General features: G+C 40.6%; 1 protein-coding gene across 10 annotated transcripts in view; it reads left to right on the plus strand.

The window, feature by feature from the left end:
* Nucleotides 1–6,710: 6,710 nt before the first annotated feature.
* Nucleotides 6,711–26,721, plus strand: part of CDC14B (cell division cycle 14B) — a 92,479-nt gene continuing 72,468 nt past the window's right edge. For 2 of the 10 annotated variants that reach the window (XM_045021001.1, XM_045020995.1), the window contains exons 1-3: nucleotides 6,715–7,047; nucleotides 21,890–21,983; nucleotides 23,139–23,214. In XM_045021001.1, the coding sequence (XP_044876936.1) occupies nucleotides 6,900–7,047; nucleotides 21,890–21,983; nucleotides 23,139–23,214 (318 nt within the window). In that variant the 5' untranslated portion in view covers nucleotides 6,715–6,899. Of the gene's footprint in view, nucleotides 7,048–20,841; nucleotides 20,903–21,889; nucleotides 21,984–23,138; nucleotides 23,215–26,721 lie in introns of those variants that run through there. The other 8 variants (XM_045021003.1, XM_045021002.1, XM_045020996.1 and 5 more) reach the window with 6 other exon arrangements.

The raw sequence follows: 26,721 nt of genomic DNA on the forward strand, positions 1-26,721 counted from the left end.
TACGAGTTGTGAGTTGGTGGGACATGCAATGGTGGGGCTAAAATTTAGTTTGAAAAGATGACAATTTGACTTTTGGAACCCATAATCCTTGCTCTTAAACCAGCTAGTTTCACCCTTACAGAGGGATGCAAAGTACTTCTACCTCCTGCTGGCCTGGAGGGTAAGGAACTTGAGTCAGAAATCAAACCCTTACATGGTAGAGCAGAGCATAACCATAGAGTCAGCATGCTGCCTTGTGAAAAAAAGGACTTATTAATTCAAACATGTGATGTTTAAAAACTAAACTAGTACAGAAATTCTAAAATAGTATGAAAAAAGGACAATAAGAGTAGGACTGAAAGAACTAATTAAAGCTTCAATTCTGCATTTTGTGTGGGTGTTAGTTATCAATTGCATCCACACAGAGTCTCATTGACTTCATTGGTGCTCTGTGCAGGCACAGCAATCTGCCTATGCTTTTCCCCTAAAATTTTAGATGCCAATGATGTTAGCCTACAATGGCACTTTTAATTTAACCATAGGGTAACAAGATTGTGGCCTGCCCTAAAGGAAATGCCTGGATGTTACCAAGGGTCTTGTGTCCAACCCACAGAGGGCTCCCCAGAGCAAGCTAGTCTTGCTAACCCCTGAAAAGACACAGATACAGCCTTCTGCTCAAGGATGAACACACAAGCAGTAATTCTTCAAAAACAAAAGAATTATTTATTTAAAGGAAATACGTGGTTACAATGTATTGAATGAAGCAAAACAGATTATATAGAACTTAGTAAAAATGCAATAAAATTACATTTAAAACATCTTATAATTAAAGCAGCACAGGGAAGTAAAGACACAGACTGCTTACAATATTTGACACCCCACACAAAGAATACAGTAGCTTCAATGTAACATGCACATAGATATTCCCATATACACAAAGGCTTTTAGTTGTAGTGATACAATTTAACCCCATATTTAACACAATGTGGTATACACAAATTCTGTATACCTATAGGAAAAACTATTACCATATTCACAAATTAAAAATAAAATATTTAACATCAACATTGACTCTTAACATTAAACATTCTGTAAATGCTGGCCAAGTGGTTACAAGATGGGTAGGGGAGATCTCACTAAAGATGCAGGCGTCCAGCTTTATTTACAGACACAGCCATACACTCTTGTTACACTTCTTATTCAAAAGTTTCCCTCTGACTCATCTAATTGGTCCTTCTGCTCTGTCTGATTTCCTGAAGTATGTGCTCCACAGCTGCGCTGTTGCTCTGTCAGGCCACAGATGCAGTGACAGTTGCTGCTCTTCTGTTGCTGCTGGCAAGGTAGCTGCTAGCAGGCAGTTGTTCATTGCCACGGCAACCTTAGAATTCTGCTGATACTTTTTCAAGTAGCTGCTTTTCAGGATGTTCAGTTCTTCTCTTCAGGCAGCTTCCATTCTTATGCAAAGCCTCAAACCCACTTATTTTCAACCTGTTAGTTGAAAGTCTGTTACACCTAACCCACTACAGACTCAGCCTGCTTGCTGTCAACCTTATATACTGGTTGCTCTCTCAAGGTCAGCTCCTCTCAGCCAATCAGCTGCTAGCTTTTTCCAGCTCCTCTGCATGATGTCATACCTATTCTTAGGTAGGAAAGCTCCTTCCTCTGACGCCATCTTGGATTCTAGATGTTTTTAAGCTCTTCTCTCTGATGGTATCTTGGATTCTAGATGTTTTTAAGCTCTTCCCTCTGATGGTATCTTGGATTCTAGATGTTTTTAAGCACCTCCCTCTGATGCTATCTTGTTTGCTAGAACTTTCCACTGCCTAGATTTAAACTATTATCCTTGTCTCTGCCATTTTGGCCAGCCATGTTATATTTTCTAAATTTAACTATCAATTTCTACTTAATTAGAGCCTTAATCTTAAAACTAATTACTGTTTTATGCAAACCAAAGTGTCCTAATACTATCACCACCTTAATTGTATCAATTGAGAGAAGTGAGTTTTACGGCATTTTCAACCCCCTTTCGAGGCTTTTCTGTAAGCCTCTATTAAGAAGCTGCAAGGTATTTCAGGTATCAGAGGGGTAGCCGTGTTAGTCTGGATCTGTAAAAGCAGCAAAGAATCCTGTGGCACCTAATAGACTAACAGACGTTTTGGAGCATGAGCTTTTGTGGGTGAATACCCACTTCGTCGGATGCAAGGTATTTCAGAACACTCAAAGCAAAATTCTCTCATTATAGTGACCAATGAATGGCAAGACTGGGGCCCATGTTAACAGTAATGTGAAATATACAAAATCTGATCATAATTTTATGTCTTGTACTAGTTCAACATTAATTTAAAAAACTCACACAGTGAATAGTGAAAAAAAACAGCAAGAGACAGTCACCTCATACCCAGCAGATGGCAGAATACACTCAGAAAAAGGTTCCATAGTCCATCAGATAGGAGGAGGGAAAAGGCTCTGCTTTTCAAAAACTGCACTTAAATTGTCTAACTATATATCACAGGGTGGCTAGCACCTGTGATTAAAGCTGTCCATTGCCCCTGTGCCAGAGGAGGTGCTCCTAGTTGAGCCAATTAAGGGGGTGGGGCAACACCTGTGCTATAAAGGGTCTAATGATGGCTCTGTAAGGAGGAAGGATTGTATTGAAGTTGTAGGGAGAGAGGGTCTCCTCTAGTGGTTCCTAAAGGAGGGAGTTGGGGCTAGGTAAGATGATCCAGCTGTAAGTTTTGTTTTTCCTTTGGGAAAAGGCAAAGAAGGCACCCAGGCCCTGCGTTCTCTGCAGGGGCTCAAACAGTAGGAAGGGACGGTACTTCAGGGAGGAGGGGTTGTGCCTGAATGGAGCCCAGTTTAAGGATGAGCGCAAGATTTTGCTTTTGTGTTTGCCTTTCTGGAACTTTTTGTTAATAAAAACCAGACCCCAAGATGGGTTGTGATTGGATTACAAAGACGGTGTGGAGTTTAAGGAGCCCCGAAGAAAGGGAAAAAAGAGTCAGGGCACTGTGGAGACACCTCTGACCACCAGGGAGTGCTTATTTGGCAGCTACTGTGTTACACTGCACTTCTGTTTTATTTTTTTAGCCATTTTAAGTGACAGATTTATTTCAAACTACCACAGAGGGCAAGAAGCGTGCATGGGAAAATAACTATTTTCAACTATGTGGAGTCTTGGTTTTCAAAAATTTTTTTTTAAAACCACAATTTTTAAACAATATTTTTTTGAAAACAGAGACCTATTTGAAAGTCTCTCTTTTTAGAAAGAGGGTCACTTAATGATGAGGTAGTAGGCAGAAGATAGCTACAACTCCCAATCAACAAAGTGTGGCCTTTACTCTCAGCTGCATGCTGCAAGAATCACACAGGAAGCTTACTTCACTTTGGGCCCAATTCTAAAAGATGCTGAGTATCCTCAACCCTTGCCAAGCTCACCTCTGACTCCCTTGCTTACACTGAGTAGTACCTTACGCTGAAGGTAGGCTCATTAAAACTAGTGGTATTATTCAAGGAATAAGAGCAGCAGAATAAGGCCCCCATACCTGAGTCATCCCACTGCAGTCAAATCATGTGTGTAAGTGTTTGTAGGATCAGGCCCATAAATCAGGATCTGGCTATGGCTTTGCTAGCAACTTTAAATGAGCTCATAAACCTCCCATGATATTACCATAATCTTTTAAGGTAGACAAGCCATTACACATAATGGACCAAACTCATCAGGGACTGCAGTTAGACTGGAAGATCTAGTATTGTTTTTATAAAAGATCTGATAGTGAACTAACTCCTTCTACCAGTTGTTATAAGAATTATTGCCTGAAGGGAATTAGAAAATATACGATGTATATAATATAGTGAGTGTCCCTGCCTAAACCCCCAGCAGCAAGACAGGGAGAGCAAACAGAAAATGCTGTTGAAGATAATAAGCAAACATTCCCTGGAAAACTGCTATTTGAGAGAGTTGTTTTATTGGTCATTGTTCTGATCTTCTGAGTCACCTGAAAGTACTAAAAATGCCTATGCTCTCTATACTACATCTTAAGATGTTAATACCATTACAGCTGAGCTGCACCTGTGTTGATTACCTACCAAGTATGCTTACATTTATTCCCAGTGTAGATAGGGCCTTAGGGACTGGAGGCAGAGTGTGTGTTGCATTTCTAGTTCACTCTCTCTGGCAGTCTGTGAGACCCTGAGTATTTTTGCTTTTAGGTAGGATGACCAGATAGCAAATATGAAAAATCAGGACAGAGTGTGGGAGGTAATAGGTGCCCATATAAGAAAAAGCCCCGAATATCGGGACTGTCCCTATAAAATTGGGACATCTGATCACCCTACTTTTAGGACAGGAAGCCAAGCCTATCTTCTTGGTCAACCAGCTGTTTGCCTGGACCACAGCTATGTAGGGATTTCTTTTATGGTAGACTGGGGTCACTGCACAGAACTATCACACCAGCTGACTACCTCAGCATACTAAAATGTGCAGACTTTAGGCAGGCTTTAAATACAAAATCATTAATCATAAACTAGAGATGGAAATAGGGAGACACAAAACAGACTTCAAACCCAGAGAGATGCAGCACAACTAGTCTGATGGAGAGGAAACTGAGATGGAGGGACACTCTACTTCAATGTCCAAAATACAATAAGGTGCAAAAAAGATATTTCTTCAAAACACTAAAAATGATTAAAGGTTTTTATATAAAAGCAATGAGAGAAAACTGTCTAAACCTAGGAGAATGGAGAGAGACAGCAGAGATGGCATCACAGTACATAGCAGCCTGTCTCTGGATTGAGAGTGGACAGAAATGACAAATGGAGACAGGAAAATATATCACACATACACTGTGAAGCCTTATTCTGGGAAAAGTATACCTTCCTCTGACAGCTCCCTGAGGAATTTGTCTCTTCCTTATGCTTTGGCAACACTTGTATTGGTTCTCATGCCAATAAAATATTATTAAATGGAATTGAATTGCTTACTCTTAATGTATGGTAATAGGTATATTACAATTAAAAATAAATCTAAAATATTCTATTCTGACAAAGTCCATTTTATGTAGAAACAGATGTTCTTTTCATAATAGCAAATTCCTTCCCCTACATTGCTGTGTGATAAACTGTGTGCCAGTTGGCTGGCACTCTCCGCCTCCAGAGATAGCTGAATCTCAGTGGCGTAGTATGTGTAGTCTGTGACTCTATTTGGAATTCTTTGGTATGTAAGGTGCTATATAAACATAAAACATTATCTAGGGCACTCTAAGAAGAGAGGATAAAAAGGTTTTCTATGTGAGTGTGGATGTATCAGAGGTTATTATTAATTATTTTTTTCTTTGAATTGTAGGGGCACCCCATTTATTGACCAGGACCCTAGTGTACTAGGTACCGTACAAATACAGAATGAAAAGGCAATCCCTATCCCAAAAAGCTTACATGGGTGTGTTGGGGGTATATGAATGTGTAAAATGAAGGGCCAGACCTAGACCAAATGGCGCCCCAGGCGAGAAGCGTCTTCGTTGCCCCCCTCCATTTGTTATACTTTTGAATAATTTACAGCACCTTGAGCCCAGCCCCCCTCAAGCCCAGTACCCACACGGTTGCCTGGGTTGCCTGCTCCTAAATCCAGCCCTTGTAAAATGTGTGTGTGGCATGCTGGGCATGAATGGGTGTGCATATGGGGCAGTATAGAGAGACTGAATAGGTGTGGGGGGTATGTGTATGAAGTCATACAGTGGTGCTGGAAAAATCTGTATAGCGGCAGGGGTGTTGAGAGCCATTGAACCAAACTGTAAACCCCATATATGATGGAAACCATTTCAAGCCAACTCCAGAACCCCTAGTTCCAGCACCTGTGAAGACATGAGAGATATTTGAAGTTATATTTTATATAGAGAAGGGCGTATCTGAGGTGTGTGTAGGCTAGTATGGGGGTGGGAGGAATAGATGTATGAGTGTACATGGGCGTTGTATATTTAATGGTGTAAGGAAAGGGTGTATTTCAGTGTGTACTGTGATGTTTATATGTATAAGTGATAGGGTGATCATACGTCCTGTTTTGGCTGGAACAGTCCCTTTTTGAAGCCCCGTCCTGGCTATCCTGACTTTTTTGGGCAAAAGTGGGCATTTGTCCGGTTTGTTCTTGCCAACTTGATCAGTTGGCAAGAGAAAACAGGACAAATGCCCACTATTGTGAAAAAGTGTGGTGCAGAGGAACGAGCAGGAGGGTGAGCGGAGATGCCAGCCCCACCTGGGGGCTGGGAGGAGGCAGGGCTTATGCGGAGAGCAGGTAGGATTTGAGCGAGCAGTGACGCCAGCCCCAGCATTTGGGAAATATGGTCACCCCAATAAAGGACCATAAGGTGGTGCATAGTGGTCTGTGTGGGGATATACAAAGGTTAAGGAACTTTTTATTATGTGTGTATGGTGCTTGGTACAATGGCTTTGGAGCCTCTGGGCAGCCTGGGAACAGAAATAATATAGACCAACATATATGTACAAATGTGTGCGTGTGTGTGTGTGTGTGAGAAAGGGTGAAGCGGCACACAGCAGGGTGTGTCGGTGCAGGAGGTTGATGCATGGAGCCACATCGAGGGTCATATGGACACGGTGAATGCAGGCACGTGGGAGGGTCACACACAGCCCTTTGCCCCAGCATACCCGTAATGAGCAGTTACCACTATGACGTCACTTTATCCGACGTGATCGGGTCACGATGACGTCACACTCCTCCCACCCAATCAGACGCGCGGGGGGGGGGCGCGGAGGCCCCCCCCCGCTGCGGGGAGGTGGCCGAGGAGCGTCCGCTGCTGCCGCGGCTGGCTCGGGGTCCCTCCCCTCAGGCAGCCCGAGCCCCGGCCCAGGGGAGCGGCTCAGCGCGGCAGGGATGAGCCCGGCTGCCTCGCACCCCCCGTAACGGCGCCGCCATGAAGCGGAAGAACTGGGCCGGGCCCCGGCGACACTCGGCCCCGGCGCCGCCGGCCGTGAAGAAAACTCGGAGCGCGGCGGCTGCAGCCGCGGGGGTGGAAGAGGAGCCGCCCCCGTCCGGGCCGGAGAGCTGCATGGAAATCACCGGTGAGCGGGGGCGCCGGGGGCGGGAGGCACCTGCGCCCGGCTGGCCGTGCCCGTGCAGGCATCTCCGACACCGTGTGCGCGGCGGGCAGCGGCAGGGTCTGTGTGGCGGGATGTGCGGAACTTGCTCGTCCCGCTCCACTGGGGGGAAGGCACCAGCCAGCTCTTCCCTCTCACCAGGCTTCACAATAATGGGTCAGAGCAAAACCCTTCTCCCTGCGTCCACTTGCCTCTCGCAGCAGCCTCGGCCCCCGCCGCGCTTCGCTGTGCACGTTACAAGTTGCTGTCAAACTTTGTGGGAGCCGCCGCGTCGTGTGACAACTTCCGTGGGTTCTGTTTGCAACGCCAGCCCCAGAGCGGAGGGGGCTTGGCAGGTGGCTCACGGGTCTCCCTGAAATCGAAGAGAAAATATGTAGGTCTCCCGTGGCCTGAAATGCCTCTGCAGAGTGTCTGCCGTTTAAAAGTCATTAGCAGAATGCGTTAAACATGCATAGGAGTGGCCTACTCATCCTGTCTTGCAGGACTGACTTTAATTTTGGGCTCAACAAAGAATCAGGTGTAAAATATTCTGCGTGAAATTCCTGGTTTTGCTTTTCCTGAGTCCTAAATGAAAGGAGTGCCTGCAAGAAAAGGAAACCACCTCTTTCATCTCCTGCTTCTTGCTGCTTCTTTTCTTCTTCCCCTTCCCACCCACCTCTCTTTTTCCTCAGGGCAGCCTCCAGTACAGGGGAACAATGCTTTGTTGTCTTTTGCCGACTCACTTAATAAATGCTTGCCTGACTGGCTGTTGTCGATACAATAATTGTTTTACACAAATTTCAATTTTAGATGTTTTTACCATAACAGAAAAAATGCACACAAAAGTGCCTCTGATTTAGCGTTCTTATCCACATCACAGAAGTCCGGAAAGGGCCACTTTTAAAGGGCAGCACTAGAAACTTGCACTATTTTACAGTACTAATGGAAAAGAAGAATGGAAATATAGTTCAACCTGTGAACCTTCTTAGTCTTCTGTGTGAACATATGGTGTAGTCTGTAATATACAGGAGGTCAGACTAGAACAATGGTTCCCAAACTTTTTGTATTAGCAACTCTTTTCAGACAGCAAGCCTCCCCTTATAAATTAAAAACACTTTTTATATATTTAATGCTATTTTAAATGCTAAATTTATAACCAAATTGTTTAAAATAAATCGAACTTTTCTTACTACTTTTAAATTAAGACAAACATTTTTTATCAAATTATTATGAGCAGAATTTTTTATTTTAAATAGTTACTATTCAATAGGGAGCAAGGGGTGAAGAGACTTTGTCAGTATCTCTTTTCACAGCAGACTTAGTGCCCCACTGCCACTCTGACTTCTGTGCTGCTCTGCCTTCAGAGCTGGGAGGCTGTGAAAAATGATATTAACAAACACAAATATAACTTTCCAGAGCAGACTTACTAGTGCTATGTGTTCCCCCTAAGGCAGTGGTGGGCAGCCTGCGGCTTGCAGGCTGCACGCTGCCTGTCAGGGTAATCTGCTGGCGGGCCATGAGACAGTGTTTACATTAACCGTCCATAGACACGGCCGCCCACACCTCCCAGTGGCCGTGGTTCGCCATTCCCAGTCAATGGGAGCTGCGGGAAGTGGCAGCCAGCACATCCCTGTGGTTCATGCTGCTTCCCGGAGCTCCCATTGGCCAGGAATGGCGAACTGTGGCCACTGGGAGCTGCAGGGTGGCCGTGCCTGTGGACGGTTAATGTACACACTGACCTTACAACTTGCCAGTGGATTACCCTGACAGGGCTGCAGGTTGCCCACCACTGCTCTAAGGTGTGTGCCTCTGCAGCTGCACAAGAAAGCACCTAATTAGTGGAGCGGGGCAGGCGCACAGCCACGGGTAGGCCTGGACCCTGGAAAGGATGTGTAAGGTGAGGTGGGGGGGAGTAGAGGGTGGGTTGGGACAGTGGTGGATGGGAAGCTTGGGGCATGCAGGGCTAGGGTGAGGAGAGATGCCTCTCCCCCCAGGCCCAGGACTGCAGCGGGGAGAGATGCTTTTCCCCACTGCTGCCTGCTCACTCTTTCTGCAGTAGAACCACACCAGTTTGGCTGGGTTATACAGAAGGGTAACAGGATTTGGTACCTTGACATGTTCAGTATATCTAGATGCATAGGAAAAGAGTCAATGTTGTCCTATTCAATTACTGACAAAGCCATGATCTGATTCTCTAGCAGAAAGTATTATAATAAAATCTTGCAAATTAGAAAACTGGCTTTTACAATTCACATGCTAAATGGCAGTTATCTACATATCTCTTGTAACAGAAATTATAGAAGGCCCTGTATTCCTTTTTAGCAAAAATTAATAGATAATATCTAGACTAGTGAGAATGAATACATAGCAAGGTCAACTTCATTTGCAGCTTCAGCAACCCTTAAGTATGACCAGCAATTTAGGTTTGTTTTTTGTATTGGTGGTGCACATCTGCACATTATCTCAATATTGGTGCTGGACATAACAAAATTCATCCCCGCACGTGGATGGAAAAAATTAGAGGGAACATTTCTAGTGCCCCATTGCCACCATTACTTCTGGGCTGCTGCTGGTCGCAAGCGCTGCCATCAGAGCTGAGTAGCCGGAGAGTGGCAGCTGCTGGCCAGACTCCCAGCTCTGAAGGCAGCATCACTGCCAACAGCAGCACAGAACTGCAGAAGTAAGGGTGGCAATGTCATGCCATGCCATTCCTATTTCTGCCTAAAGTTTGACCTTTGTGCTGGGATGGGGGCTAAGGCAAATTTTAGGGTGGCTATAGCCCTTGCAAGCCCCGCTTGAGCTGCCCCGCCTGGGTGTCTAACTGTTAAATTATAATTTTTGTTTTTGCTGATCCCAGTGTTCTGCTTGGTTTGCAGTTTAATGCAGCTCTTCAACTGCTGAACAGTCAAGCCCTCTAATGTTGTCTCGGCCCCACTTTTTCAGTCACAAGCCAACAAAGCTGCTTGCATGATACTACAATCCCCAGAGTCCAATTTCCTTAAAGTGGTGAAAATACAAATATATATTTTGTTTAGGATCAATGATTACTGCATTATATGTTTACGATACTTTTTGAAGTAAATACACTACATTGCAATGGAAAGGTGTGTGTAATTTTCTTATAGAAGTTGATCTGTTTCATGCAGGTACGCGTGACCCCCATGTAAATAACCTTGCCACCCCATGAGAGGCTGTGTTGTAATTGCCAATTTGAGTACCCCTGGACTAGATGATCTGGTGGTCCCTTCTGGCCTTAAACTCTGTAACTGTATGTTTTAAAAATTGATATTTGGTCTTTGGAAAAGAATTAAAATCATGCTTTTTTTCATAAAACAACCTAGTTCTTTGTCTGCCCTTATCTCATGCTCTCTGCCTTACCAAAGAAAATGGTGGGTAAACCTCAGGCTCCACTCCTCTAGGCAGCTCTGCACAAACTGCTCAACCTGCACAGAGTCTCAGTCCCTTCAGTTGTGCTTTGTTTTGGCAAAGGAATCTGCCTCTGTGGAGCAGCATGCAGGGTTTGGGTTGCTCTTTTCTAGTTTAAAGGGATATTTGAATTCTAGTTAGTTTAATTTTTTTTTTAATACAATTGGGTATTGTAGCTGCCCTTCAGTCTCCTTGCCAACTTTTCAGAATATGACTTACTTAAAAAAAAACACAAAACCCTTTCCTCTTCCTGTGTGACAGACCCATGCAAATAGGAAACTGTCTATAGAAGAGAGTGAAACTGAGAATACACAAAGTAAACAAACTGGGGAAAAAAAGTCTCTGTTACAGTGATGTAGGTGGTACTTGTAACAATAGCTGGTTTAAAATAATAGATTTAAGTGTTGTTGTTTTTTCCAATTAGTTGATGGTTTCCCTTAAATTAAAACAAAGCTAGAAATGACGTGTTAAGGTTCACACAATTTTATCATGGAAAAACATATAACATTTTGGGGACAGGGCCTGGTGGACTGAGTATATAAACTCAAACTGTGCCAGACTCCCATTTTAAAACAAACCAAACAAATGGTGTTGGAAAGTAATCCAAAATAGTCCAATCTAAAATAAAAATATTGTTAGGTTTTGTCTACACAAGGAAATTTACTGATACAAATACACTTCTGTAGTTACACTGGTATAACTCCCTGTGTGGACACTTGTATTCCAGAATACTAGTGTCTTTTTCCCCAGGGTTTTTTATATTGCCTCCAAAGTGACATAAACTTAACTGGAAAACACAGTTTAATTCTGGAATAATAGTGTCCACACAGGGAGTTTTAGCATAATAGTTCTCCTGGTAAATTCCCCATGTAGACAACTGTTAGCAACTAGACAACTAGCATTCCTACCATTTCACATGGCATCACAATGCACAACCCTTAGTTCATCTAACTAAAGACACAAAAGACGTAAAGCCCCAATCCTGCAAATACACATACTAGTAAATGGGACTCTGTCCAGGCTAACAAATATGCTCTAAAGCATCTATTTGCAAAATCAGTGCCAAAATACTTGTGCACATTGCATGTTGCCCTCTCCTTTTCTCCTAATGCAACAGCTTTAAAGAAACCTAAATATTTTTAAATCCTTGTAATCTGTGGTGTAACAAATCATGGTGGTCTGATGTCGCATGCATGGATTACAAATTCTGTTGTGCATTATATTTGGGTGTTTAATACTACAATTTACCCTTTGTCAGTTTAAGCTTCAGTAAGTATTCTTTTAAAAAAAATATTTCTCATATTCAGTTTTGCTTTTTTACCTTAACTCTCTCCAGGGCAGTCCTAACATCTTTTGAGATGTTTTACTCTAGTGGTGTAAAAAAGGGCACTGGCTGGGAAAACACTGCAGATTTTCCCATATTCCTGTGAATGCATGGTAGGTACATGCCACATTCCAGGAATAACATCCCTGATGTTGGGAAATGATTGACTAAAGAATACAATTCCTTAAAGTTTCCATTGTGCTATATTACAGTGGATTTCAAATTTCATCATTTTTTCTTCAACTAATGCATAACACTCAGATAATGTGAATGTTATTTGCCAAAACTGAACAAACTCATCTCCATTTATTAGATGTAATCTCCCATGTCTTTCAAAATGATAGCTATATACAATCCAAAGAAATTGTAGAGATTTTATTTAAGATGGGTAGGCAGTTTTTGATTTCCTATCTTTGGTATGTATGTTCTGTACAGTTCTCTAGCTTTACCTGAGAAATAAGATTCTAAAGCATGTTGTATTGCATTGTAACTTTCCAACAAAATTATTTAGACTTTTAGCAATAATTGCTATTTGCAAAATGACTGTAATACTTTGGAGTAGGACTGCCAACCAATTTCAGAAATTAATTATGATTAATTGTGCTGTTAAACAATAATAGAAGACCATTTTTATTTAAATATTTTTGGATGTTTTCTACATTTTCAAAAATACTGATTTCAATTACAACACAGAATACAAAGTGTACAGTACTCACTTTATTTTTTATTACAAGTATTTGCACTGTAAAAAAACAAAAGAAATAGTATTTTTCAGTTCACCGCATTATGTATTCTACATAATTCTACATTTGTAAGTTCAGCTTTCATGATAAAGCAGTTTCACTACTGTACTTGTACTGTACACTACAAGTATGGTAGTGAAATTGCTTTATCATGAAAGTTGAACTTACAAATGTAGAATTACGTAGAATAAAAAAAACTGCATTCAAAAATAAAATCACGTAAAACTTTAGAGCCTACAAGTCCACTCAGTCCTACGTCAGCCAATCACTCAGACAAACGAGTTTGGTTGCAATTTGCAGGAGATAATGCTGCCTGTCTTGTTAATAATATCACCTGAAAGTGAGAACAGGTGTTCGCATGGCACTGTTGTAGCCAGTGTCACAAGATACTTACATGCCAGATGCGCTAAGGATTCATATGTCCTTTTATGCTTCAACCACCATTCCAGAGAACATGCGTCCATGCTGAAGATGGGTTCTGCTCGATAATGATCCAAAACAGAGCGGAGTGATGCATGTTCATCATCTGAGTCAGATGCCACCTGCAGAAGGTTGATTTTCTTTTGTGGTGGTTTGGGTTCTGTAGTTTCTGCGTCTGAGTATTGCTCTTTTAAGACTTTTGAAAGCATGCTCCACACCTCATTCCTCTCAGATTTTGGAAGGCACTTCAGATTCTTAAACCTTGGGTCGAGTGCTGTAGAAATCTCACCATTGGTATCTTCTTTGCATTTTGTCAAATCTGATGTGAAAAGTGTTTTTAAGACAAACATGCTGGGTCGTCATCATCTGAGACTGCTGTAACATGAAATATATAGCAGAATGTGGGTAAAACAGAACAAGAGATGTACAATTCTCCCCCAAGTTCAGTCACAAATTTAATTAACATATTTTTTAACCAGCGTCATCAGCATGGAAACATGTCCTCTGGGATGGTGACTGAAGCATGAAGGTACATACAAATGTTTAGCATATCTGGCACGTAAATACCTTGCAATGCCGGTACAAAAGTGCCATGTGAACGCCTGTTCTCACTTTCAGTTGACATTGTAAATTAAGAAGCAGGCAGCAGTATCTCCCGCAAATGTAAACAAACTTATTTGTCTGAGCGATTGGCTGAACAAGAAGTAGGACTGAGTGGACTTGTGGACTCTAAAGTTTTACATTGTTTTGTTTTTGAGTGCAGTTATGTAACAAAAAAAAATCGACATTTACACTTTCACGATAAAGAGATTGTGCTACAGTACTTGTATGAGGTGAATTGAAAAATACTATTTCTCTTGTTTATCATTTTTACAGTGCCAACATTTGTAATAAAATAATATAAAGTGAGCACTGTACACTTTGTATTCTGTGTAATAGAAATCGATACATTTGAAAATGTAGAAAAACATCCAAAAACATTTAATAAATTTCAGTTGGTATTCTATTGTTTAACAGTGTGATTAATTGCAATTATTTGTTAGTTAATCGCGTGAGTTAACTGTGACTAATCGACAGCCCTGCTTTGGAGTCCTTTTATTTAGGATGGTGTACTTTTTTTTTTTTTTTTACATTGAGAAGTACTGTAAGGTCTGCAATCTGCTCATGCTTTAATTCTGTCTCTTTTTACTTAAGCTGTCACTTGGAATTTTAATGAAATATTCTGTTGGTTTACTATATGCCTTGATAATTTCTTTTTAAACAACGTAATTAACAATTCTTTCTTGATATGGTTGCATTATGGAGAAAACAGAATTTTCTGGAATGATAGGAACATTTTTTATTGAGACGTGTTTTTCAGACTGTTGTTTGTAAACATTTTTCAGTGAGTTTTCATTATAAATCTCTCTCATTACAAGAGAAGTATGTAATTATTTATCAGCATGACCTCATTTTCTTACGACTCTTTCAAAATCTTCCTTGGTTTGAGAAACTGGTTAAGGCTTTTGTTGTCTAATCCAGTGCTGAAAGTGTGGGAACTCAGTTCTCTCAGATTTACGTGTCTGTTACATGGGAGCAGCAGAGAACAGAGACTCTCTCTCTATATATATTATTTTAGGGAAAGTAGGGCCATGATTGTGGAACAGATATGATCAGCCTGGGAAAAAACCCTATTTATATTCAAACGATGTCTTTAACTTTATATTTAATTTTAACCTGTGTCCTCATATTCTTGTTCAGAAAGTATGCTGATACTTGGTTTCTGTCATGGTTACCAGTTTTATCATCTCTTGGCTTTTATTTCTGCAGTGATGAGTGAGTTCTTTATAATATGACTGATTGAAAAACTTCAGTTTTATGTAAATTAGTATGGCATCACATAGTGTTATACCCGTATGTTATCTATTGCATCTTTTTGATAACTGCTAGGTTTAGAAAGAATTGTTTGGATTCTCTGAACCTTAACTTTTAATAAATATTGTGTACATAACTCACTCACTACTAGTACAGCAAATTACTCCCAGACTATGTTCTTTATTATTTGGCATATGCAGTGCAGTCAAGCCAGTCCAAACCATTCTTATCAACAATGTTCCAGGCATGAAGACCTCCAGGATAATAATAATCTTTATAATTCAGTATGAGCAAGACCATTTCAGATTCAAATAATTTAAGGTTTGTAAAAGTCTGTAATATCTTTTTATTTAAAAATGCACTCTCTTACGCATTTATCTTCTGAGGGACTTGTTAGCTGCCTTACCATCAAGTTCAAGACCTTACACTTGTTCTTTTGACAAAATGAATCTTCACTCTTCAGACACCAGAATAGTCTCTCTGGTAAGAACGGGCATGTTTACTTGCTGTCTGATATTAAAGTGCTGTTGTGTATTAGCTGCCTTTTGAATTCAAAGTTCTGGCTATAAAGACTTTGACTTGCAGATCCCTAGAGACATCAGGATTGTTGTGGGTGACGGAAAGGAGAATATTTTTAGGAGGTGCTATTCATTCCTTTTCCAGAATCAAGTAAATAAGATCATGAAGGGGAAGCTGCTGGTATCCTGCTGATACCCTGCATAGATATTTTCACAGCTCATTGCCTGCTTGTAGAGACAAGAAATACTTCCTTCTGTGAGGCAACCAGCCCTACTCTTCCATCCCTCTGACACAGGATTAGCAAACTCCCCTTAGCTTCTGCCAGCATAAAATTAAGCTTTATTTTTATCACTAAAACTTTCTTTTCTATTGAAATAATGTATATGAAAAATAGTTTTCAGATTTGTTGTAAATAAAACAAAATGCCTGGCTTTTAACTTTAAGATGCACAACTTTTATTTAAATAAGTGGAAGAAAATGTAAGTCCTTCTCCTGCAATCAGGACCCTTACAGAGCCCCACTGACTTAATTTCAGTTGTAATCATTTCATAGTGTGTATAATAGTGCTGTTTAAAACTGTAACAGGTTAATACTTGGTTATCGTAAAACAGAGCCAGAAATGCTTTTGAGGAAACCTGAATAAAATAGTTCTGTTGAGTAGTTTCTCATCCTGCTGACACTGTCATTGAGGCCAAAATACTCAGCATTGTAGTGAGATAGCAATCTGAGTAGGCAAAAGTAAATAATGTAATTCTGTTCTGAAATTACTTCATTTTATATTCCTTTTCTTAAATTTTCCAGTAGGGAATACCTTAAAAATATGGAGTTTATTTGCAGTTTTATTGCAGATCAGTTGTTGTGAATACTGACAGCTTCTCTGCGTGATGGCATTTAATACATACAGGTTTTATTTTTAGGTTGATGTGTAAATTAAGAATATTAAGCTTGCATTTCTTAAATGTATTCAGCTGTTCTGAATATAGCAACAATTAAAATGATCCAAAGATAGCAATGAATAATAAAGGGGTAACAACCATTTAATAGTCCATGCATATTGTTCACACATAATCTGAATCCCATTAAAGTGAGTAAGTGTGAAATGGGATTCAGATTTTGGGTGAACAATATACACGGACTATTAAACTGCTGTTTCTACTTTATTTTGAACTACTATTAGATTATTTTAATTATTTGAAACATAAAAATCTGTGTTTTAAACAAATCATTGAGTCCTTTTCTTGAATGGACATAAAGTGGAAAAGCTAAGCCAGCCAAATACTCTTTTTTTTTTTTAATAGGTTGACAGAAGCTGTTTACGCTGTGTTCAGTGTAAAGAAAAATAGCAATATTAGAGACTCTCCAGTCAGTCTTTTTCTTTTGGAATTGTTTGTGGTATGAACACAAAGTTTAGAATTAACATATTATGAGTTTTGATTTAGGCTTAACACTGTAAGTGACTATTTAAATAAGGGACTTTTTTCCCCTTTAATGTACAATGAAGGTCCAGTCTATGCTTAACTTTTGCTGGCATAGCTATGTCAGTCAGGGTGACTTATTTTTCCCTCATCCCTGACTGACTTAGATGTACGAGCAACTATCCTAGATGCAGTTATACCAGTAAAAAAGTTGTATAGCTTATTTAATTCAGGAAACTAGTAGTATAAGTTATACCTGCAAAAGCATTCTTTTATTGGTATAAATTGTATCTTCCCCAAAACTGACATTTAGTGTAACTTATGGAAGATGTAAGTACTTTAAGAGAATAATGTGATCAACCTTTGACAGTGGATTTTTTTTCCAGGCTAACCTAAGGGTTTGTTTCATAAGAACATAAGAATGGCCATACTGGGTTGGACCAAAGGTCCATCTAGCCAAGCCCAGTATCCTGTCTTCCAACAGTGGCCAATGCCAGGTGCCCCAGAGGGAGTGAACAAAACAGGTGATTATCAAGTGATCCATCCGCTGTCACCCATTCCCAGCTTCTGGCAAACAGAGGCTAGGGACACCATCCCTGCCTATCCTGGTGAATAGCCATTGATTCTCCATGAATTTCTTTCTTTTTTGAACCCTGTTATAGTCTTGGCCTTCACAACATCCTCTGGCAAGGAGTGCCACAGGTTGACTCTGTGTTGTGTGAAAAAATACTTCCTTTGGTTTGTTTTAAGTCTGCTGCCTATTAATTTCATTTGGTGTCCCTTAGTTCTTGTGTTTCAAAATGAAAGGCGCACATTTTCAAACACAGAGTCCTAAAGTTAGGCTCATTAGTTCATATTTATACAGGGCTTTGGAGTGGAGCCCGGAGCAGTGGAGCTGCAGGTTTTTGCCTGGAGCTTGCTCCGGAGCCATAAAACCACCCCAAAGCCCTGTATTTATATACCTAAACAAGTTATTTGATTTTCAGAAATGCCAAATCACTTATTTAGGGTGGGATTTTCAAAGAGGCCTAGGAGAGTTAGGCACCTAACTCCCTATGGGCTCCCTTTAAAAACTTATCCTTATTTTCTAAATACAGACTCCAAGAACCTAATTTAAAACACCTGTTTTTTGGAAAATTTTGGCTGGAAGCTTCTATCTTGCTTGAGGAAATCCTACATTATTTTTTTTTTTGTTGGTTGTTAGTGTGGTTGGTTGGTGGCTGTTTTTTTTTTAGGTTTTTTTTAATTGTCTTTATGCATCAATAAATTGAACTGATTAATCTAGAAACAAATGTATGAGAGAATGAGTGGACATAAGAGAAAGGAGGCTGTTTCAGTCTAATCAATAAGTTTTTGGCTGCAGTGCCAACTAAGCTTTACAAACTAATTGAATGAAAAATTATGTTGTACTAGTCAAGAATTCTAATAATGTCTGTGGATTATCATCATGAATGAGAAAACTAAATCCTTTGGATTTTGTAGTTTTAAAATAAATTCTAAAGCTGAGTGAAAAAGATACTGTGCAAAGATTTAGTGCAATTGTAAAATATTATTTTAAGCATTGATTAATACCTGTGATATTAGTATGCAAACATATGGGTCTGAGCACAGCAAAAAGTCTTGGCTGAGTGAAACAAGTCCTGATAAAACCCATTACTTTACTGCAAATCAGTTATGAAGTATTAAACTACACTAAACATTTGGCCTGCACATGCGAGAGTGGCAACATTTGTATTGCCATCACATCTTCATATTCTTTCTCCTTGAGTGTACACACTTTTTGGGTGACATTTTCAAAAGAGACATAATCACATATAGTTTTTGTAAATCCTGCTAGATGCCTCTTGCATCTTTAGGCACTTAAATATATTTTTTAATCTGGCCCATAGGCTCCTAAATCACATGGATATTTTTAAACATTTAAATTCTTTTGGCTTGAAGATATCAAAAAATGACTTGTCATTTATATATGGCCAGTGTTTAAAAATGCTTATGCTATTCTGAAATAGTGCTTTGCTGCACATTTGTGCATTTCACAATTTCACTTTAGGATCAAAAATACTGGGGCTAACTTGTACTCTGCGGTCAAATGTTGGCTTATACATTCCATTAGTGCAGTTTCACAACACAGCTAAAGATTTCAAGATTTTAATGAGGCTACAGTAAATGAAGATTTTTAGCTCAAGATGTAATAAGTGAATGAGCAGAATCTTTGAGGAAGGGAGAATACAAGAGAAGTAGTGTAATTTATGAAAAAATATGCATTTACACTTATTTAGATATCTATTTTAATATTGCAATAAATCTGTCATTTCATGCACTTTAAAAGGGTAAAACATAAATTCCATCATTCAGGCTCAGATTTTATCTGTATATTTACAGTGTTGTTTTTCCAAAGAAAAAAAGTATTGGTATACTGCTGCAAGGCAATTTTTATGGCCTGATTACCAGCAGCAATGCAACATACAGCTGCTACTTACAAAAATTTTGAAGTTCAATTTGATACTTTTATAGCATCAATATAAAACAAATTCAGATATGAATTAGTGGCAATTGCATTTTGCCTGTTCTTAAAATAACTATACAAATGTGAAAAGATGTAGGGATGCATGTTCTTTTATTTTTAAATAGATGCTACTCACGTAACTCTCAGGGATTTCTTTTTTGTGTATTGGCACACCATGCTTTTTCGAATGAGCGAAAATTTACAGGGGTTAAACTCCAAAATAACTATGGAATCAAACTACTGAACGCCAGCCTCGTCAGCCAATTCCATCCGCCGCCGCTCCGCTTAAAGCTCCTTCGTGCTTTAACTCTTGCATTTTGTTTTTCTGCTAGTTCTCCTTTTCAACCTGCCCCGCCCCTTCTCCCAATTCCGACATGGCTTTTCCCTTTCACGTTTCCTTCCACTCTTCTGGGAGCGTAGTTTAGTCCTGCCACTCCCAGAAAAAGTTAGGAACTGGAGCAACTCTTCCTCTCTAGCATGGGGAACGGGAAGGTCTTTTTGTAACCTGTCGATGCTGCTCCTTCAGGTGGCCACTGAAGAGCAACGTGAGGCACAAGGCCCACCCTCAGACCAAGGAATTGGGTTTTTTTCGTTTCTTTTTGGACACTTATCACTGTTTTGAGCGGAGCGAAAATGGTTTATGAGCAGCTTAATGTCTTTAACAATAGCCGCACCCTTGTTGTGTTTGCAAGGCCCTGGGCTTAAGGATTTTGAGCGCACCGCTTGCAGGGAACACCAGAGGGGCCACGCCACACGGGTACGTGCGCTGCAGGCAGATGCCCAGCTGGCAGCGCAGCGCGGTGCTGGATGAAGGGGCTATCGTCACACCGTACAGTGTGGGGACAGGCCCTCGTTTAAAAATAACACTCAAGGAGCGCGCTGCTGTCCTGCGCTCCCCGGCGCTAACGCGGTCCCTTCGAAGCACCGGGTGCCGGAGGCGCCTTGCGAGGCCGGGCGGTCTCCCCTGCAGCCGCAGGCCGCGGGGTGGGGCTTCCCCTGGTGAGCTGTTTTCTCCGTAAGCTGGAGAGGAGCGGCCCGGGCCCTGCTGTGCCCCACTGGCTGCGCCGCCTGCCGGCCAATGGCTGCTGCGATGGGAGGACTGGCTGGCGAGAGCTCTGCGCTCACCGCCGGCGGGGGCAGCGACTGCCGAGGCTTGCGCGACGCGCTCTGGTTTTCTCCCCAGCTAGGGCTGGGATTTGTCTTGTGGGCGCATCAGGCTCGTTCGGGTCCGAGGACGCTTCTCTTTGGATGCCCGTAAGGAAGCTTCCGGAGCTGGAAAGTCTCCCTCGAGGAAGGGGACGGATGCGGGCCGAGCCCGCCGGCTGCTGGCGACCCACTTCTGGTCGTCGTGCCTGCTGAAGGAGCGCGGGTGGCGGGCTGGCCAGCGGGGCCCAGGGCAGACACCCCGGGGCTCACGCTGCATTTGGTTGCGCCTCGAGTCGAGGCTGCCCTTTAATCTTTAACACTCTGCGGGGAGTGGCGCTTTCGTTTCCTCCGCGCTGTCAGACTCCAGTGACAAACGCAGCGGGCTGTTTGCGGGCTCGGTAACCTTGTGGGGGCTGGCCCCCTTCTCAGTGTTTGTAAGCGATGAGCGTCAGAAAGGAATCGCGCCCCGCTGTGGAGTTCGTCAAAGGTGAGCAACTTAAAATGCCAGTTTGTGATTTTTTTCTGTTTTTGGTTTGTTAAAGAAACAAGTTTTCGAAACTCGTTTTGTAATCGTGCATGTGAACAAGGAGATCATGACGATGTCATCGGCAGGAACTTTTACTGCACCGCTTTTGTCGCGTTTGCTGCTTTGAAACAAAACGCGTTTTCTTTTGATTGAACTGTTATGAATGAATGTAAAGTGGATTTGGGCGGCACTAAACAACAGCTGTCTATAATTTCCTGGCCTTTTTCAGCCTGTTGATATTTTACCTAAGCTAGTTAAAAGTTAATACAAGTAAATCACATCTTGCGTAACAAATGCATGTGCATTGTCAAACAAAGAAATCTCACAGGAAGAATCCAAACTTGAGACCTTTTTCTATTTGTCATTTATCAGTTTTTACTGTGCTTCACTTTCCTCTTTGGTAACTTTTACACTCTCCTCCCACCTTCACCAGCACACCCCTAATAGACTGAAAATATCTTGTTTTAGGTTCCTATAATAAGAAGTGTCCAGGTCGTGTGTGTGGGGGGGGAGGCTGGTTGGTTGTTCTCTGATTTCAAAGGAGAGCCAAGTTTGCACCTCTCTGAACTGCAGTAGTCAATAGACATATACATATATATGTGTGTGTAAACGCACACAAAGCCTCCCAAACCGGTTATGGGAGGGCAGCCTGGTTATCCTCTGAACAACTTGGTTACTGGAGGAAAACCATAGAGAGCGTTTTACTAAATCACAAGTAAGTTTTTAAACTATTTGGTAACCAAAACATAGCCTTTGAGCTTAATCATTGTCTTCCTTGTTGCCTAGCACCTGAAGAATAATGTCCTCTAATCCGGAAACCCTGAAAAGAAAATTTGATACTAAATTGTGACCATTTAAAGTTATTACATTTAAGAACATCATTTCAAGTTTTCTGTGGAAATTTGTAATGTTAAGGGTAGTATTAGTTTAAAATCTCTTGCATTTCAGGTCGCCTTTATTTTGCAATTCTCTGCCAAAAACCAAAGAGTGGTGTTGCAAATACACACTATTTCTGCATAGATGATGAACTTGTATATGAGAAGTAAGTACAGTCCTTATTCTTGTATTCTACACAACATTGCAGTAAATTGGTAAGAAAAGCACTAATAAGCAAGTGATGTAATTCTTAGTCTATTTTTATTAGTGGTAGTTAAAACTTCTGTACCTATTATAGAAGTTTATGTATGGAGTTTATTTTCAAAACTAGTGTACTAGTCCCTGCTAATTTCACTTGCAATGGGAGCTTATACGTGAGAGGGCCTGGTGGCTCCTCACCAACTTCTATCTTGAAAAATTTCAGAAACTTTGTTTCTTTCTTATACCTTATTCCTACTGGAAGATATCGGAATACTTTACAACAAGATAAAAAAAAATTAGAAGCATTAACTGAAATATTTAGCCAGAAGGGATGTTTCTAGTTGCCCCAAATACCAAGGGTAGAATACCTAAACTTCCTAGAATAATAGATGGGGCAAAATCTGGCAGTTGCTGACTCAGCACTTCATGACCCAGCATAGATACATTAAGTACTCTGTAGTGAACAGCATAGGTCTTTCAGATAAGTCCTTGACATTTTTTATTATTTATTTTATGATATCCCACATGGATATTAAAGGTCCCTTAGTACTTTTGAAAAAAATAAGGATATCTTTAGTTAAAAATTTCTATGCTCATGTTACTCAGGTTGTGATGTTTTGTTTGTTTTCTGTATTTCAGTGGGGCTCTGTATACACTAGAGTGTTAGAGTGCTTTGAGGATTAATGAGTAATATAATATAAATAATATTTTAATGTGACTCTGATAGCTTTTAGCTAGTGCCAGCAGAAGCATTTTGGAATTAGTCAATAACCTTGTTTTTGAAGGCATGCTTTTGCGTTGTCGTTAAAATCAAGAGTTCCTAATGCGATGCCAAAAAATGTTAGCTTACTGTGAGCTTTCAAAAGTTTGATCACTGCATCATTTCATTGACCTTTTAGGCGGTCTTGTGTGGAGAAGAAAGCAGAATAATTTAAAAAATGTTTTAAAAGCTGATGAAAAACTGCAGAACTATACTAACATGGCAATTTCAAGAAGTTTTGTATCTAGTATAATGTGTGTATTAATTATTATTTTCATTTGGTGCATGTGGATTTCTTTAAAATTATTTCTACAAAACAGATACAAGCAAAATGTTTTCTTTCTTTCCCCCCCCCACAAGCTTCTACGCAGATTTTGGACCTCTCAATCTGGCAATGGCTTACAGATATTGTTGCAAGCTAAATAAGAAATTAAAGGTAAAAACTGTTTTGTACCAAATAGATATAAAATATTGGAATTAGCCCATTTGTAAAAATGGCGAAGTGAAAAAATGTTCCTTGTTTGAGAAATATCTTCAAATTGATATGTGGATTTCCACTCAGGCTTGTGTTTTGGATGTGTACACTAAACTGTATGCAGTATATATTTGTGTTCTCAGATTAGGCCAGATTATATTTTCAGGCGCGTGTGTGGAATGGAGGGAAGAGACAGAGTGAGGGATGTAAGAGGAGAACTATTTGCCTTTAGGATATAGTAGTTCTACAGTAATTATTGTGAAAGTGCAACTTCTAAGTATTAGTGCTGTTAGAAACAACTAGAAGAACTCTTAGTGGGCAAAGGTCTCTTTCAGTAGAAGGCCCCCTCCTCTGGAATTCAGTCTCCTTGGAAATCTGCCAAGGTCTAGTGAGTTTCAGGGCTCAATGAGAGACACATTGATTTGATTTGGCTTCTGTTTGATTTGTTTTAGTTTGATTTTTTTATTTTTTGGTCTTCACAACATTTCTGTAGGGAGCCACATTTTCTTTTTAAAAAATATATTTAGGGCTCACTCCTGCAAGGTGACTGAGCACCCTTACTCCTGCAGTTGAGGTAACTTGCTATCTCTGAGGAGGCGCTCTGTACCATTCAGAATTGGGCTCTTGGTAGATGTTATGTTTTATAGTATCTCTATGAATCAAAATAATAAAGCCTTACATTTTCTATATCAATGCAAGTTATCCAATGCAAGTTTGTCAACCTCTAACAGAGGTTGGAGTACAAAATGTGTTAGGAAAATAAAAAATCTTACTAAAATTCATATGCTCTTTGCTTGTTCAAGAGCCCATTAGTCAGATCTTGAAACCCTACATTGAACTGTGAAAACTGGAAGTATGCAATACAATATTTCTTTAACAGAAAATCTCGGCATTTTGTGAATGTTCCTTGCTGTCTAGCTCTGGTGTCAAGCTGTCTGCCTCAGATTCATTGTGCCATATACACTACTATGTGTAGATTTGGTTAGCTATGACAATTTGCTCTGATTTTGCTTGAAAATTATTCCATGGAAGTTTCCATATTGTGATTTATTTTTAAATGGTTGGTTTGTCAGAGCAATATACTTGCATGCTAGATGTTTTAAAGGGATGCTCAGTGCAGAACTCATTCTACACTGATCATAGTGGTATCTGAGTGACTCATTTCACTTTTAAGCATTGTGGGCTGATAAGAGAAATTGTTCATTTGTAGTAAACATTTAAAACATATTGCCATCACTTCATTAGTAAGCTTGTAATTTTCTATTGAAAATCCAGTTTTGTCTCCCCCAAACAAGGTGTATCATGGAGTTGGATGGTGGTTTAGCAAAATTTGAGGTAATTCAAACACAAGTGGTTTCTGATTTAGGACTTTAAAAATATGGATGGTAATTCATATTTTGAAAATTATTCTGAGGTTTCTGGTCAAGCTATATCACAGAAATAGCTTGCAGTAAAAATGTAGACTGTTTCGGAAATTTTACCCAATCTTGTCCAGGACCCTTGGCTAAGACAAATCCTGAGCCTATCTACCGTTTGAAAATGGGACTGGAGTGGTTATGAACATTTTATCTCTAGTGTACAGGACTATGTGAAAAATGTTGGAGTAATTTCATATAGATATTTTGAAACCTCATATGTGTCCTAGTAGAGGTTTAAAAACATTGCTAAAGATCTGATACTCTTTTGCAGTGCATAGCTTCAAAATATGAACTTGTAATGGGAGTTATTGTGTTATGGTTACTTTTTCTAACTTCATGGGGGAAGTCCCAGAATTCCTACTTCACCTGTTGTCATTGCTGGTGTTGCCTCTTGCCTGCCCATATCCTCCAGTAACAGCCACCCAGAGCTGCTGTTTCAGGTTTTTTTCTAGCAGTGTTCATTTTTTTCCTTCATTTGCTTTCAGGGGTGGGTAGAGGCTTCAGTATAATTTTAATCTCCTAAAATTTCCTTCAGATACCCATTCTAGACTTCATAGCATTTACCAGCAGTGCCACCAGTAGAAACTGCCAGCATTCTCTGTCAGTATGTGAGCCAATACAGTTATCCTTTTCTATGCCCCCAGTGTCCGTAAACTTTCCTTGGAGTGAGAGTTTTGCTGAAGGGGAGGGAGGAATGTCTCCTCAAGCCAGGCAGTTTAAGAAATACTGGGGAACGTGTTTGTGTAGATGGGAAAAGAGAGAGGAGGAGTGCCTGCTTCTGAGTCATGGGCAATAGCAGCAGCAGAAGGCCTGTCTCAGAAGGACTGATAGACTTAAATTTTGCCAAAATACTCAGATTCCATTGAATTGAAGAATCCAATCTACATTATTCAACTTCTGTTATACTTACTGATTGCAATAGAGCACATATTTGTAACTTCCTAATAAGATTCACAGTATTGCCAGCTCCACAAGCTCTAAAACCATGAGACAGACAAAAATATTCATGTGATTAGTTTAAAAAAAACAAGATTTTTTTTTAAAACTTGCATTGGATTTATGTTTTGTTCTCAGATATTTGAAATAGTGGATGGAATTGCCCCTGTCAGGTGGGAATTCCTGATGTGTAATAAATACAAATTGGGAGACCTCTTTTTCTTTTTGGCTGATAGGTGGAGCTAATCCCATCCCAAGATATTGTCCTAGGCTCCCTGCAGCTCCCGCTGTTCTGCCCCGTCTCATGCTGTGCAGTCTCTGGACTCCCCCTTCCCTTCAGGATATCAGGATTGCTAATGCCAAGTGTTCAAAAATCATGAGTCAGCCCCCCCCCCCCAAATCATGAGCTTTTAATGAGTAAATTTGGGGTGGCTTGTTCTTGTTTCCTGGCTTTGAGCCTTTAAAGTTCATGTTTCTAGGTGATGGAGAAAACCTTGAAAACTCTTTTTTTTAAATGAAAGCTGAGTGTCTAATGTAATTTTTAGACTCAAGGAGCTTTAAGAGAACCCCCTGATATATTCCAAGACTTGCAATTAAAATAGTGTGAGTTAGCATCTCTGAGATATTGCCCCTGCCCAGCTCCCTCTCCTTCCTTCTGTCCCCATATATTGCCCACACACAATTTCCCTCCATATAGGATTTTGAAAGTGGGAGAAAGAAAGGAGGAGAGAGTGCAACTGGGCTAAAGCCTACTCCCAACAGGCTGGAGAGAAGGGGATGGGGGGAGACATACTCCTTGGATCCTTTCTCCCCCTGCCCATTGCTTGCCTTTGCTATGCTAACTGTTGGTGAGTAGGAGCTACCTGCTGGTCCCGATCCAGCTCCCCTTTTCTTTGCCTGTCCTCATGAACTGCTGCACCTGTGCTCTGCACAGACAGCAAAAGCAGAGAGGAGTAAAGATTCTGAAGAAGGCAGCAGTTAGAGCAGCAGCCTCTGCTGGTGGCAGCTGGGACTTCAGCCTATTGCCTGCAGCTCAGGCTCTCGACAGCTTGCCTCTGTTGGATGCAGCCAGAATTTTAGCATGAGCTTCAGCTCAAATAGAAATTGTGAGCTG

Source organism: Mauremys mutica, chromosome 6 (assembly GCF_020497125.1).
Source record: "Mauremys mutica isolate MM-2020 ecotype Southern chromosome 6, ASM2049712v1, whole genome shotgun sequence".
Taxonomy (NCBI): Eukaryota; Metazoa; Chordata; order Testudines; family Geoemydidae; genus Mauremys; species Mauremys mutica.